Genomic DNA, 15,426 nt, shown 5'->3' with positions numbered 1-15,426 from the left:
ATGGCACCCCACTCCAGTACTCTTGCCTGGAAAATCCCATGGACGGAGGGCCTGGTGGGCTGTAGTCCATGGGGTCGCTAAGAGTCAGACACGACTGAGCGACTTCACTTTCACTTTTCTGCATGTTAAATAGGCCAAAATTTGGTGTTCAAAAATATACTCTCTCTAGGATAGCTGCACCCTAAAGTGATGTGAAAACTTTAAATCATTACTATAAATATCCACTGTTTTTGCATTGAGTCTTCTCTTCCTCGCTTTTGGACCTAAAGCAAATACTATGACCTTTCTACGCTTCCGTTTCTTCATGGGAAATAACAGTAATTCCTGCATTACAAACCAGACAATACATGTAAAGTGCTTGGCACAATCCCTCAGCACTGTCGGCCTCGCTCGCGCACCCTTTAGAGAGGGCCAGTACTTTTCATCTCTGCACTCAGCTTAGTATATGACCCCGCCCGGGTTCAGGGGGCGGGAACCTGAGAGCGGAGGGCGCGTGCCGGAGAGTGGGGTAGTGTGAGAGGTCAGAGTGCAAAGGTTAAAGGCAGTCAGTTGAGGCTGTGCGCCAAAAACTGAAGAAAGAGCTCTGGACTTCGCTTGCCTCGGCAACCTCAGCTGGAGGAGGCACAAGGTGGCAGGGACCGCCCCCCCGCTGCGGCTTTCCGTCCCCAGCCCCCTTGGGCTTTAGCTCCTCCCCTTTCTCCCTGGAGGTTGGGAGCGGAAGTCGACACAGACGCCGACGCGGTTGCCTAGCGATACCTTTTTCCCAAGATGCCCAGCGTGTTGTGGTCTTCTTAACCAATTAGAGAGGCGAAGCGGCCTTACCGCGGGCCAATAGGCTGTGAGGTCGGGGCCCGCGACGGTTAAACCGGGGTTGTAGCTCAGGGCTGCCAGGCGCCGGGGCTGGAGGTCTGCGGGTCGGTGGCTGCAGCACCGAGGAGACGATACGGCCTGCAGGCGTCCTGCGCGGGCCCCGCCATGCCGACTCGGGTGGAGGACTACGAGGTGCTGTACACCATTGGCACGGGCTCCTACGGCCGCTGCCAGAAGATCCGCAGGAAGAGCGACGGCAAGGTGAGCGCGGGCCTGGTCCCTGCCTCCGCCCCCGGCCGCCCAGAGGAAGCAAGGAGCCTGGCGGTGCGCATCTGAAACGCAGGGTGCTCAGAAGAGCCAGCCCTCTCCCCCAGATCGGTGTCTGTCCTGGGTCTCTCGAGGGATGGGAAGCCGCATCCTTTTTTTTTTCTTTTTCAATTTGTCAATCTGTCCCTTAATTCTTTGTTGTTGTTCAGTCGCTCAGTCGTGTCCGACTCTACAACCTTATGGACTGCAGCACGCCAGGCTTCCCTGTCTTTCACCAGCTCCCGGAGTTTGCCCAATTTCATGTCCATTGAGTCGGTGATGCCTTCCAACCATCTCCTCCTCTGTCGTCCCCTTCTCCTCCTGCCCTCAGTCTTTCCCAGCATCAGTCTTTTCCAGTGAGTCAGCTCTTCTCATTAGGTGGCCAAAGTAAAACTAATAAAATGTGCCAAGTAGAATGTATGTGTATATATATGTATATTTTTTCTTCTCCTGTCTTTTTTCCATTCTCTTCCATTTTCTTCCTTTTTTCTGCTTTGACCTGCCATGGGCCTTCTGTTGGTGACTGGTAGCTGACTCCTGAGCTGTTTTTAGAGAAATGTAATTCTCTCTGTCATAACCATCAGAACCTAGAACTTTTATGTCTTGTAGTCAGAATTCATTTAAGTTACCCATTATTCCGATTGTTAGATTCATATTTCCCAAGGTGTGTGGGTAGACCCACACAGAAAAAAAAATAATGGAAAGGAAGTTAGCTCGGATGGAAGGGTCTTTACTAAGTTCTCTTACCCTGGAAATCTTGACTAGTTGGAATGGTCCGGGACTTCAACCGCCTCTGCTCCAGCTTTGACTAGAGTACCTTCCGCCAACCTCCCACTAGGCATTGAGAACAGGGGGTTGGAGGCGGCCTAACCTACCTCATCACCCTCTGTTGCATCATTTACCGCTTAAAAATTAGGGGAAGTTATAGAAATAAACTCAGGGGTCCTCAGTTCATTAAACTAAATTAGATAATAGTGACTGTATGATCTGTTTACTAGATAAGTAACATTTTTTTTTTATTTTAAAAATTTGGAGTTATAATGAGTTCATTTATACCTTGGAAATTTTTATTTCAGATATTAGTTTGGAAAGAACTTGACTATGGCTCCATGACAGAAAATGAGAAACAAATGCTTGTTTCTGAAGTGAATTTGCTTCGTGAGCTGAAACATCCAAACATTGTCCGCTACTATGATAGAATTATTGACCGGACCAACACGACACTGTACATCGTCATGGAATGTTGCGAAGGAGGAGACCTAGCTAGTGTGATTGCAAAGGGAACCAAGGAAAGGTAAGATAAAGTCACCTCTTAGATGGGCCTAGTTTTGTTTCTGTAAACATCCTGGATTAGGATCAGGGACAAAGTACTTAGTAATGGGAAGAGTCTTATTGTGTTTGTTCAGTGGGTCCACAGTACTTTAGAAAATCCCTGGTCAGTCAACACTTGAATTTCATATCCAAATAATTTATTTCCCTATGTGTATACTTAGAAAACTAGATAATTCACATCCTTTCGTCTTTGTAATGGTTTTATTCAGCAGATACATGCTACATAACTGCTTTGATTTCAGACAATACTTGGATGAAGAGTTTGTTCTTCGTGTGATGGCTCAGTTGACTCTGGCCCTAAAGGAATGTCACAGACGAAGTGATGGTGGCCACACTGTGCTGCATCGGGATCTGAAACCAGCCAATGTCTTTCTGGATGGCAAGCAGAACGTTAAGCTTGGAGACTTTGGGCTAGCTAGAATATTAAACCACGATACGAGTTTTGCAAAAACATTTGTTGGCACACCTTATTACATGTCTCCTGTGAGTATTTCAAAATTTATATACTTTTAAAATATCTTAATGTTAAGCATTCAAGCAAGGAAATTGACCTTTTTATTTCTTTGTTTAGTAATATCTAATAGCCAAGAATTAATAATACTGTTTTATTTTAAATTGATATTTTTCAAATGGACCACCAGACCATTAAAAGATTATTATTATTTTTTTTTTGATGTGTACCATTTTTAAAGTATTTATTGAATGTGTTACAATATTGCTTCTGTTGTTTATGTTTTGTTTTTTTGGCCACAAGGCATGTGGGATCTTCGCTCCCCAACCAGGGAGCAAACCTGCATTTCCTGCATTGGAAGGCGAAGTCCCACCACCAGACCACTAAACTCCTATATAGGCAATGCAAATCCGACTTTGAGTGAATGGCTGCCACGTACTAAGCTCGGGGATCATAGAGATGAAATAGGTTTTGTCTCTGCCCTTAAGTGCGGTACTTCCAAAGTGCCATAGGTCCTGGACACCAGCTTGTTCTCAGCTGGAGTGATAGTTTAAAATGCAAAGTCCTGGGCTCCAAACCAGGGACTTAGGACCTCTGAACTGGTCTTTGCACTCAACTTTTTGTCTTTTTGTCCCCCACCTTCTTATTTTGGACTCTGTATTTTAATAGACTCCCTAGATGATTCTTGTGTGTGGAGATTCAGGACCTGGGAGACTCACTCACTTCTCACAGCATATTTTTGCAGTGTTAACCTTTAGTATTTATTCTTTTTTGTTGTTGCCTTTTCCTACTGTGGAGGTACTGTTTCCACCCACTTACTGGTTTCCTCTACTGCTGAATATTTTGTTTCCAAAATGTCTCACCATTCTAAGGAGGACTGCTATGTATATCTTTGTAGGAATTATTCTATCTTCCTCTTTGATTATTTCCATGGTGTATAGCTCTCAAAATGAAATTTCTGGGTCAAAGGATATGAATTATTTATGGCTCTCTAGTGACTTTTGGGACTTAGCTGGTAGTTCAGTCGGTAAAGAATCCATCTGCAATGCAGGAGACCCTGGTTCGATTCCTGGGTTGGGAAGTTCTCATGGAGAAGGGATTGGTTACCCACTCCAGTATTCTTGGCCTTCCTGGTGACTCAGATGATAAAGAATCTGCCTCCAATGCAGGAGACATGGGTTTGATCCCTGGGTTGGGAAGATCCTGCTGGATGAGGGCATGCAACCCACTGCAGTATTCTTGCCTGGAGAATCTCCATGGACAGAGGAGCCTGGTGGCTATAGTCCATTGGATCACAAAGACGTGGACACAACTAAGTGACTAAGCAGAGCACAGTAGCTTTTGAAGAGCTTGAATCAGTAAGTGAAAGCACCAGTCAACGTGTTGAATACAAAAGATGAGCAGAGTAAAGATGGAGAGAGATTTATTTTTTATTTTTTTTAGCAATTCACAAATGCTTCCAGATTTTGTAAATCTTTTTGTTAACCAATCTGACTACAGTATACAGTTTTATAAATTAATGATTTTGTGTTTGACTAAGATCCAATATGGCCAGAAGAGTGTCATTTTCTCACTGGATCAGATTCCAAATAGAAGCCAAGGAAAATTATCCAGGGGTCGTGGTTGGAAAATTTGAAACCTGTGCAGTTCTTTTGTTCCTGTTCCCTCCTGTCCCTGTAATTAGATCAGTTGAGCCTTCCCTATGGGATTGATTGTCAGGAAGTGGTGCCAGACTCACCTGTTGGACTTGGAATACTCAGAAGCCTCCTGAAGGTTTCAGTACAGTGCTTGCCTCCGTGTCCTCTGTTGAAAATAAGAGCCATGGTGGACTGTTGTTAAGAAAAGCAGGCAGTTAAAATATGCAATGAGATTATTAGTACTGTAGTATATACAGTGGACTAAGGGAAAAATACATAAATGGGTGAGTCAATTAACCATTGATGTCTCTATCCATTTAAATGTGAGCTAGATGTTATCGTAGACTTTTCTCTGGTTCTTTAAAATAGAGTTTCTAGATTATGAATTCCTTGAGGTAGAGATGTCTCATGTTCACCTTTGAGTTGCCAGTGCCTTGCCTGTAGTAACACAGTAAATGTTTGTGAATGAGAAATAGGTGAATGGATTATATATGACAAAGTGTATTAGGATAAGATCATTGCCTTTTTTCCATTATCAATTTAAAGATAAAGTACCATCTTATGATGTAAGACCTAATGTAAAAGAAATCAGCCTTTTGTATTTGAAACTTTTGTTATAGATATATTTATAATATAAAAATTTTTCCTTTTTTTTGAGTGACTATTATCAAACTTTAAGGTTTCATTTTTGTCCCAGGAGTAATTTTATAAGTTTTAAAGCAAACTTAAAAAAAAATTATTTTATTGAAGTATAGTTGATGTGTTAATTTCTGCTATGCAACAAGATGATTCAGTATTATATATATACACACACACACATATGTTCTTCTTTATATTCTTTTCCATTATGGTTTGTTAAAGGTTCTTGACTGTAGACCCCTGTGCTATGGAGCAGGACCTTGTTTTTTTTATCCATCTTATATGTAATAGTTTGCATCTGCTGATCGCAAACTCCCAGTCCTTCCCTTCCCCTGCATCCCTTCTGGAAATTACAAATATGTTCTCTGTGTCTGTGAGTCTGTTTTAAAACAAAGTAAACTTTAAACTCCTCCTTTCTTTCCCCACTAAAGGAACAAATGAATCGCATGTCCTACAATGAGAAGTCGGATATCTGGTCACTGGGTTGTTTGCTGTATGAGTTATGTGCGTTAATGTAAGTATGGTGAAGGCAGGTTTCTAGTCCGAAGTCTGTGCTTGGGTCTGTCACCTGTCACCGGGTTCAGCTTTTTGAGCATCCATGCACATTCAAGTCTGAAAGAGTCATACCTTGGATTAAAATTAAGGTGGATGGGCAGGTTAAAAAACGAGTTACAAATTAATAACATAACCCCTGAGGCTGAATCTAGACTTCTCAAGCTTGTGACCTGGTTAGGTGCCTCCCTGTCAGACTGAGTGTAGCTCACAGGGCGAGCTCGTAGGTCAGGCCCATGGAAGAAAGGAAAGGAAGATCTGGACGAGCAGTCTGGCGGTTTGGACAGGACGGAACCCTGCTTCTTTCCCTTTTTTTTCCATTCTAAACTCTTCTGTAGAGCAGGGGTTCTGAAGCAGGGAAGAGGAATTTTACCTCCTCAGTTTTGCTTCCCATGGGATACTTGGCAGTGCCTGGAGACATTTTAGTTGTCATGGCTAGGGATAGCTGCTGACGTCTGAGGGACAGGGATCTGCAGCGCTGCAAGCATGACAAGGATGAATAGGACAGTGCCCATAACAGAACCGTACGGCTCCAAATGTCAGAAGTGCCAAGGGTGGGAAACTTAGCTACAGAAGAAGGCCCCAGAGGCAGAAACATAAATACAAACTGGACCTTAAACTCTGCTTTTGATTTGCTTCTTCTTATATATTTTCATTTTTACATTAAAATTTTTTTTTTCTCTTCAGGCCTCCATTTACAGCTTTCAACCAGAAGGAACTAGCTGGGAAGATCAGAGAGGGGAAATTCAGGCGAATTCCATATCGTTACTCTGATGAATTAAATGACATTATTACAAGGATGTTAAATTTAAAGGTAAAGTTTATAAGATGACATGTTTCCATCCCTCAGTTAAATTTTGCAGGATGTGCTGTTGTGGAGCAATGAGACTAAAGAAAGATTAAATAGATTTCCTTAGCTGATAAATCTGCTCTGTTAACACAAGTGAAAACATGTATCCTTGGTACATTACTGGCTGCCTGTCTCTGCTCTCTTTATGTCTCCTTCCACACTCTGTGCTGCTCAGGGGTGGCTGGTAGCAGTAAGGATTCAGAGCCTCAGTCACCTTGTCCTTGCCTACCTCAGCGCAGCAGATGGTGCAGGAAGGGGCCAGAAATAATAAGATCTTATTACTCTGCTCTAACTCGGAGAGATTAGAGACCATGAGAGATGGGAATGGTGGGGCGGGGAGGGCTAAAAGAGCATAGGGGAAATAACTCAGAGACTATGGAGAACAAACCTGGCAGTGGGGTGGGGAGGGACCAGGCTGGTGTAAGAACAGAGGTACATGCTGTGGGAGTTCAAAGAGAAGGATACAAGTGAAGTAACAGGATTGGAGGTCAGGGAGAGAGTGTCCTGCTTAATATGGTTTAGAGACGCAAGGGCAGTGGGTGCCCCCAAACGGACCCTGGCAGTGCTACCAGCCCAGCACAGGGGCTGAGCCTTCTTAGGTTAAAAGGGGAGCAAGGCTTTGTGGATACAGAGCCTCCTGAGTTAAAGCCACCAGTGAACTTACTTTTCAGATGTTTAAGACCCATCTATGTGTGGAGGGGACAGTGGGCAAAATGGGTAAAGGGGGTCAGTTGCATGGTGATGGATGGTAGCTGAAATTGTGTCAGGGATCTCTCTGTAGTGTACACAGATGTTGAACTGTAACACTGCACACCTGATTAAAAAAAAAAAAGAGCCACCTGTAAAGGAGCCTTTTCTTTTGCTTTGGAATATATGCTGTTTTAAATGTCACTGCTCCTTGAGGATAAGTAGTCCGTCCATTATGAAGTCTGCCTGCAACACCGAGTCTTTTTTCCCCCAGGATTACCATCGACCTTCTGTTGAAGAAATTCTTGAGAATCCTTTGATAGCAGACTTGGTTGCCGAAGAGCAAAGGAGAAATCCTGAGAGGAGAGGGCGGCGATTAGGAGAACCAGAAAAGCTGCAGGACTCCAGCCCTGTGTTGAGTGAGCTGAAACTGAAGGAAATACAGTTACAGGAGCGGGAGGCAGCCCTCAAGGCCAGGGAAGAAAGCTTGGAGCGTAAGTCTGGGGAGGTGGGGGGCGAAGCCCAGTGCTCCCGGAGGCTGATCCTAGTGTGTGAGCGTCTGCCTGAACGGAGGGTCTCACGTCTGTCCTCGCAGGGCGTTTTTATAAACACTCGCACAGCCAAACTGCCTCCATCAGGCTTGCGGCTCCTCCGTGCTGAGCCTCTTTCCCTAACCGTGACAGCCCGGCACAGGGGTCATCACCCCGTACTCTAGAGTCACTCTTTTCTTTCATTCCTTAACATACGGGCCTTAAGGTTTCCCATCGTAAAGAATCTCTTAGAATTCGCCACCTTCCAGAATCAAAGCCGTCGCTTCTCCCTTCTGACACGCCGCTGCACGCCGCTGCAGCGCAGCCCGGCCATAAAATCGCGCAGTGTGTAAGACGATACGTGTTCAGGTCATTCCGTAGAGGCTGCAGATACAAGATGTTTAAATCCTGATGGGTATTGACGGACGCAGGAGTTTTTGATGTTGAGTCTGTTGACGCCTCTGAAGTGAGAGCTGCTAGCCCCGTGTGGGGGTTCCACAGGGCGGCCGCAACGGTAGGGCTCTGCCTTTTGACCTGGAGTGGAGAGAGACCGTGAGTCTCCTCCACCCTGGTGGCCCACCCGCTCTCACTTCTGCAGCTTTACACCAATGCACATTCACTTATGAATGTACTTATATTTAATTTTAAATGTACTTCTAAAGTACTCTATTTAAATGTACTTATAAAGGATGCAAATACATTAGTTAATGTTTTACTTCCTAATGATAATCATCAGGGACTGTGAGATACACTCTCTGTAGGAGGAACAGCTTGCGCTTGCCTGAAAATCTTAGTCTCTTCTGTTAACGGCATTCTTTTAAAAAAAAGAACCCACAAAAAACAAGCAAAAACTTTTTTTTTTTAAACTTGCTTCAGTGTTCTGTAATTTCATGTAACAGCTGAAATCTGTACTCTCTAAATGCTGGGCCATGAAAAAATAATAGCCTTCGTTACTGGTCTAAAGAAGTAGCACCTCACTGTGCTGTGTTTTTCCCTTCTGTTTGGCTGCTGTTGTTCACTCGGAGGGAGGGGGTCTGGGCCGAGTAACACCCTGAGAATGAACTGTCGGCCCTTCCCAGGGGTGAGCAGGATGGCGGGAGCTCTTTGCTCCCCCTGTGAGTTATTCCCACACATCACGACCGAAGGTTGCAGCTGACTTTGTCCTTGTGCTTAAGCTGGTCCTTAGGAGGAAACCCAAGACAACACAATAAACTAACACTGGCTTATGACGCGGCATCATCCGGTTGAAGGAACCCTTCACTAAACACGACTCATCCATGGCCAGGCAGCCAGCCTCGCGATAAGGAAAAGCAGTAAGATAACTAAACGCAAACTGTTTACATCCAGAGCCACGTGTTCATTTCTGTCTGTTTTGTTCCATTCCCTTTTTAAAGAGAAAGAGCGCGAGCTTTGTGTCCGTGAGAGGCTGGCGGAGAACAAGCTGGCCAGAGCCGAAGGTCTGCTGAAGAATTACAGCCTGCTGAAGGAGCAGAGGTTCCTGTCTCTGGCGGGCGGCCCAGGTATGAGAGCCAGCTCTGAGCAGGAGCTGCTGCCCACTTTAGCTTTCCAGAGTCCTGAGCTGTTGGGTGGATGTGGCTCAGTGGAGGTAAGGACTCTGCTCTCGCTGTGGCTGACTCTCTGGGATCAGAGACGTGAGGCTCTGCGTGGAGATGAATTTGTCTTCAGTTTTGTTCACTTTGTCAAACTACATGTGCAGTATTTGATATTTATTTTTAAAAATTAGGTTATAAAAAATTGCTGTGCCTTTCAGATTTTTCTCCAGGTATATTATCAGAATTCTACATTTCTCTCCCTTTTCAAGTGAAAATCCCGGCATTTTACTATTGCCGCATGACCAACTAACACTTGCCAGATCCTTCACAGAAACCGTGGCTTAAAAGGTGTGACAAACCAGCTGTAGAACAGACCATCACTTTTGGGTCTTTGCTAAGACCCGTTCCGGTTGCATGTATATGTCAAAGTGTGATTGTTTAATATCTACATATGCTCTGTAATAAGCAAGGGAAATAAATGAAACTAGTGATGGAAGTATCTTTTTTCTCAATATGACTACCTACCATTTCAGTAATTTTGTAATATTTATTTCAACTTTTCTTAGATTCTACATTGCCATCCATAAAGACAAACTAGACATAAGTCATGATAGAATGAGGAATAATTTTTATCTGGGTGAGTTTCATGCATCAGGCCCGTTGCTGAGAATTATTGAAGGCCCTGATGGGGCCGGCTCTTCCAGTTAAAGAGTTTATTTCCGTCTTTCCCTGAGAGTCTTTGAGCGGAGGGTGAGAAGTCCCGGAGAGGAACTCTGTATTTCACTTTGTAGGGTATGTAGGTAGAAGAATTCACCTGTGTGCAAATCATGGCAAAGACTTAAAATGAGCTGTGAGGATGCAGTTTCCAGTGTGGGTCGGAGATATTTTGAAGAACTGAACTAGTCAGAACCTAAGAAAAGCATTGACTTAGTGGACATGAGTTTGAGCAAGCTTCAGGAGATGGTGAAGGACAGGGAATCCTGGCGGGCTGCAGTCCTTGGGGTCACAAAGAGGCTGACATGACTGAGCGACTGAACACCAACAAGAAAAGCAGCGAAGCAGTGGGGAGAGGGTGCCCTGGTGAACCCAGGACAGTTGGCAATGCCCCTTCCTCATCCTCAGGCTCTAGAATTCAGCTGTGAGAAAAACAAGTTGAGATCATCACAGTTAGCAACAGCATCTTTTGAAAGCGCTCCTTAGTGTATTTAATGAATGCTAATTCTCTTTCTTCTTCTATTTAATGAAATACTAATTCATTTTCTAAACACTTTTCTTTCTTCTAAAACTATTTCATTAGTAGGATTTACAATTTACACCGTTGCTTTTCAAATGGGTAGCTATTTGTGGTAATAAAGGTGGATCTATTTGAAACCATGGAGTTGAGGCCTAAAAGCAATCTCCTAAAATGCTCTGTGGAGAAAGAGTGTGTGAAATAGGAAGTCAGGACAGTCAAAGAGCGGCGTTTCTCTGTGTAGTCTGCTCTTCTCTCGGGACCTCTCCATGCCTGTGGTCTGGAATGTTCTCCAGATAGTCACGTGGCTTCTTCCCTCCTCTCTGTCCTCGTGTCTCTGCTTAGAAGTCACCTTATAATGAGGCTTCATCGCTGCAAACACCCCCAGAACCTCTGCCTCCCTTCCCCCGCCACAGCACGGACCACCCTCAAATATTCCTCGTGTGGACTTGTTTATCTGTTGATGCTCTGTCTCCGGCTGCCACAATAGGGCCTTTGTTTGGTCCACAATGGCCCATACAGTAAGCTCAGTAAATATCTGAACATATTTCCTTTAAATGAATACAAAGGAGAAACAAAAGTTTCTGGAATTCAAACCTGCCAGTCCCCAACCCCCAAATAATCCTGTTAGTTCCTAACAGTGTAGCCTCTTTAAGTAAATTATTTTTCTTCCCATTAAAAGTACACATTTTTCACTCTCTGTTCACTTGATTTATTTTTATTGCGCTGAATTTGCTTAGGTTCTTTTTGAAACAAGTTTCTGGTGAGTTAAGCATTTTTAAAATGTGTTCTTAAGTATTTAGCCAAACCTGTAGGTGCTTGCTATAAAAAAAGAGCTTCTGCTTCCATACTTATCTGGAAGTAATGTGTTCCAGGTAGAATGGCACTTGTTTTGAAGAACAGAGATAAATAACATTGATTTCCAGAAGATTTATATTGTGGCCCACAATCTTCAGTGCATTTAACCTTAAGAGGAAAGTTGATAAGAGAGTGAAGCATATGTTCCTTGATTTTTGGCTGCAGATCAGAAGGCCGATTGACTTCTGCCAGCCACAGCCTCTGACCTATTAAAAAAGAGACAACGGGTCCAAAACAGAGTCACCTGCTCAGTCGTGTCCAACTCTTTGCAAACCCATGGCCTGTAGCCCACCAGGCTCCTCTGTCCACGAAACTTTTCTTCTAGGCAAGAATACTGGAGTGAGTTACTGTTTCCTCCTCTGACCCAGGGCTCGAACCCACATCTCCTGTGTCTCCTGCACGGCAGGCAGCCCATCCAAAATGGAGTCACTTGTCACCAACGATCATCAAATCAAGACTCAGTGCTTAATTTCATCACAGTTTCAGCCTATCCCAGGAATGGAATCTTAAACTAGTCAATCTGGAATTGCCTGGTCAGCACAAGTGAGGTCATCTGCCTAATAGATCCCTGCCGTCCCCTAAAGGAAAGTGATCTTGCCACAGGCAGGCCCCTCTGCACTGGTATCGCTTCATCATCCTGCCCCCTCCTGCCTATAAAAGGCTTTCATTTTGTACAGTTCCTTGGAGCGCCTTTCTTTCTGCTGGATGCGATGCCACCCGAGTCATGAGTCGTTGAATAAAGCCAGTAAGATCTTTAACACCCAGTTGGATGCTGTTTAGCATTCCTGTTCCAGAGAGAATGAAGGTACCCAGGTTTCCCATGGGAACTGGGAGAGTCAATATGTTCAGTAAGTTTGGTTAAGTGTGGAGGAGCCGAATGCCTGTTCGCGTAACTCAAACCCCTTTTTCTTTTTTCTTTCTGAAGAACTGTTTGATCTCCCATCATCGGTCGTGAAGAAGAAGGTTCATTTCAGTGGGGAGAGTAAAGAGAACATCATGCGAGGTGAGAATTCTGAGAGTCAGCTCACCTCCAAGTCCAAGTGCAAGGACCTGAAAAAAAGGCTTCACGCCGCTCAGCTTCGCGCTCAAGCCCTGTCGGACATTGAGAAGACGTACCAGCTGAAAAGCAGGCAGATCCTGGGCATGCGCTAGCCAGGCCAGAGACACGGACTTGCGCAGGGTGCTTCACGTTGCTGGCACTTTACGGATGAAAAATCAACTGCTGTGACCTGTTGCTGTGGTTTGGAGAGCTGCACCTTTTCTAGAGTTGGCAGGATATTTGGGTATTAATCTTGTAGTTGTCCAGCACCAGTTGTACCAAAGTCCACACCTTTCATTTTTCTTCCTTTTGTAATGAACACTTCATAGAAAGAATAACACTTTCTTGGCTGGTTTGGGCTTTTAATCCTCTGTGTGATTACTACTGGAACATGAAATGTTATATTCTAAACGTAGGGGGATGGGGAATACTATTAGGAAAAGATACTGACTCGGGGACAGTGCTTACTGAGACATTTTAAGGGACTGAATGGTGTGCTTACAGCTGTCGTGTCTAGAGGTTTTAAATGTTTTAGAAGTTTTAATAAAAGTCTGAGGTTTTAAATGTTCTTAGCTTAGAGAAAACCTAACTGGATGTAGCTTGGTCACTAGTACCTTGACATCTCGCTTATAAATACCCACTGCTCTGTGGGAGGCTAGGGAAGAGAATGTGATGTTCCCAAGAGCCGTACAGTGGTGTCTTTTTTTTTTTTCTTTTTATTCTTTTTAGCAGTATGTGAGCTTTCATTTGTCCCCCTCTTTCTCACTAAATAAAAGAATTGGTTAGTTTTCCTATACCCAGTGTCTCGTATAGGTTGATCGTAGTTGGAGAGAATCTAATATGGGTTGCAGGCACGGGAGGCGAGGGCAGGGAACATGGTCCTGAGGGCTGTGTGGTCACTTGGCGACTGGTTGTCTGTCCGTGCAAGCGGGCTGTCCTCACCACGGGCAGTGCGAGGCCTGGAGGTGTTTTCAGTGCGTGGTTGGAGGGAGGCTGTTGCTGAACACCCTGCATCCCCACGGGACGGTCCCCACAGCAGAACATCATTGCGCCACTCCTGAGACACCTGATCTCAGCGAACATTTGCTGGAATATCCCCCAGCAAAACTTATTTTGGTCTTGATGGACTTTTTGGTTTTTTTAAAGCTCTGACTTGTAATACGAATTAGCAGTCCTTGCTGTGCCCATGGCGTTTTTCATGTGATGTTTTCCTGGCAACACTAATCCTTTTAGCTTAATGAACTAAGACCAAGTTATGAAGAGTTATAATAAATAGGAAAAACAACTCCTTTATTAGCTATTTTCATTGTTCTGTTGCTTAGTCATGTCCGGCTCTTTGCGACCTCATGGACTCCAGCATGCCAGGCTTCCCTGTCCTTCACTGTCTCCCAGAGTTTGCTAAAATTCATGTCCATTGAGTCGGTGATGCCATCCAACCATCTCATCCTGTGTCATCCCCTTCTCCTCCTGCCTTCAATCTTTCCCAGCATCAGGGTCTTTTCTAATGAGTTGACTCTTAACAGCAGGTGGCCAAAGTATTGGAGCTTCAGCATCAGCATCAGTCCTTCCAAAGAATATTCAGGGTTAATTTCCCTTTAGGATTGACTGGTTTGATCTCGTTGCTGTTAGCTATTTTATTACAGGTTTATTAAACAGTGGATAGTGTAGTTCCAGCAAAGATATAACATTGCAATACAGTCAAACTGATTACAGTGCCTTCATGATATACCCACAGATTAATCCCAACAGGACCACTTTGATGTCAGTGTTGAGTATAATTTGCAGGGCCCAGAGCAAAATAAAACTGTGGGGCTCCTTGTTCAAAAAGCAGGAAATAAGTACCATTAAAGGTACATAGAAAGCCTCGTCCTTTCTTCCCAAATCTCTCTGCTTACTGTGGTGGTATTTGTTGTTTAATTCCTTAAGAAGAATTGAAGTTTTAAATTATTAGCATGAACATTGCTATTCATCTTTTGTATTGTGGGATGCCAGTTCTAAATGCAGATAGCAGCACATTTAGCTCATCGGTGGAGTCACTGACATTATATAACTCACGTTTCGTGACTTATCCGGGAGGGTGCCTCAGGCTGGCCAGAAGAGACAGCCTGTGACAGGCGTCCGGGGGCCCGCGACTCTGAACAAGCATGACACGCGGTCAGGTTGGAGGAGTCGAGCCCACAGCCCCAGCTGCAGCAGGTAGGTCACCCCCAAGCCAGGACTTTCTGTGTACCTCTAGTGCGGTGTTAGATTACCCCTGCCAAGAGAAGACGTCTAGCTGGCTGCCCACCCACCATGCGATGGGGCTGCCAGCCCGGGAGGTAGGTGGGCATCCTCTGTCCTGAGAGGCTTCTGGGCATCCTCCCCTGCCCATGCCCAAGACCCCTCTGGGAGCAGAGAGTGGGAGGCCAGATGGGGCCTGGTGCACCAGGGGTGGGGGACTTGGCAGCAGACCCATGCCTGAGCTGAGGCCCTAAGCCAATATCTGCACCATGGTCCTACTGGACTGGACTTACAAAACACAAATTCAACAGCACTACGACTTTCAAGATTACAAACACTGAGCATTAGACTCCAGGTAGTAGTTATAGTGTAGGTCGCTCAGTTGTGTTCGAATCTGCGACCCCATGGACCATAGCCTGCCAGACTCCTCTATCCATGGAATTCTCCAGGCAAGAATACTGGAGTGGGTTGCCATTTCCTCCTGCAGGGATCAAACCTGGGTCTCCCACATTGCAGGCAGATTCTTTACCCTCTGAGCCACCAGGGAAGTCCTTTCTAAATGCCAGACCCTTCCACAGTGTGGAGCCTGTGTGACCGCACTGGCCCCATACTCGTGAAACCTGCCCTTTCTTTAGGAAACTCCTTTCCTACCTTAGGAAATGAGTTTTCTTTCCTATTTTTAATCCTGTGGCACGCTGAGAGCTTCTCTAGTTTCTCCCATCTTAGAGTCC

At 44.8% G+C, this 15,426-nt stretch overlaps 1 protein-coding gene across 1 annotated transcript; it reads left to right on the top strand.

Annotated features, from left to right (window-relative positions):
• The first annotated feature begins 836 nt into the window (after positions 1 to 836).
• NEK2 (NIMA related kinase 2) lies at positions 837 to 13,271 on the top strand. Its single transcript, XM_044942680.2, has 8 exons — positions 837 to 1,071; positions 2,193 to 2,410; positions 2,691 to 2,931; positions 5,607 to 5,689; positions 6,415 to 6,541; positions 7,539 to 7,758; positions 9,189 to 9,314; positions 12,362 to 13,271. The coding sequence occupies exons 1-8, from the start codon at positions 976 to 978 to the stop codon at positions 12,586 to 12,588; spliced, it is 1,338 nt and encodes a 445-aa protein (XP_044798615.1). The 5' UTR covers positions 837 to 975; the 3' UTR covers positions 12,589 to 13,271.
• Positions 13,272 to 15,426: the final 2,155 nt, after the last annotated feature.

This window comes from Bubalus bubalis, chromosome 5 (genome assembly GCF_019923935.1).
Source record: "Bubalus bubalis isolate 160015118507 breed Murrah chromosome 5, NDDB_SH_1, whole genome shotgun sequence".
Taxonomy (NCBI): Eukaryota; Metazoa; Chordata; class Mammalia; order Artiodactyla; family Bovidae; genus Bubalus; species Bubalus bubalis.
Note: the sequence above shows the minus strand (reverse complement) of the source record. Positions and strands in the feature narration are given on the sequence as shown.

Coding starts and splice junctions, on each gene's coding strand:
- NEK2 (XM_044942680.2), top strand. CDS start 976: ATGCCGACTCGGGTGGAGGACTACGAGGTGCTGTACACCATTGGCACG. Junction 5,690..6,414: donor TATGAGTTATGTGCGTTAAT/GTAAGTATGGTG, acceptor TTTTCTCTTCAG/GCCTCCATTTACAGCTTTCA. Junction 7,759..9,188: donor CAGGGAAGAAAGCTTGGAGC/GTAAGTCTGGGG, acceptor CCCTTTTTAAAG/AGAAAGAGCGCGAGCTTTGT.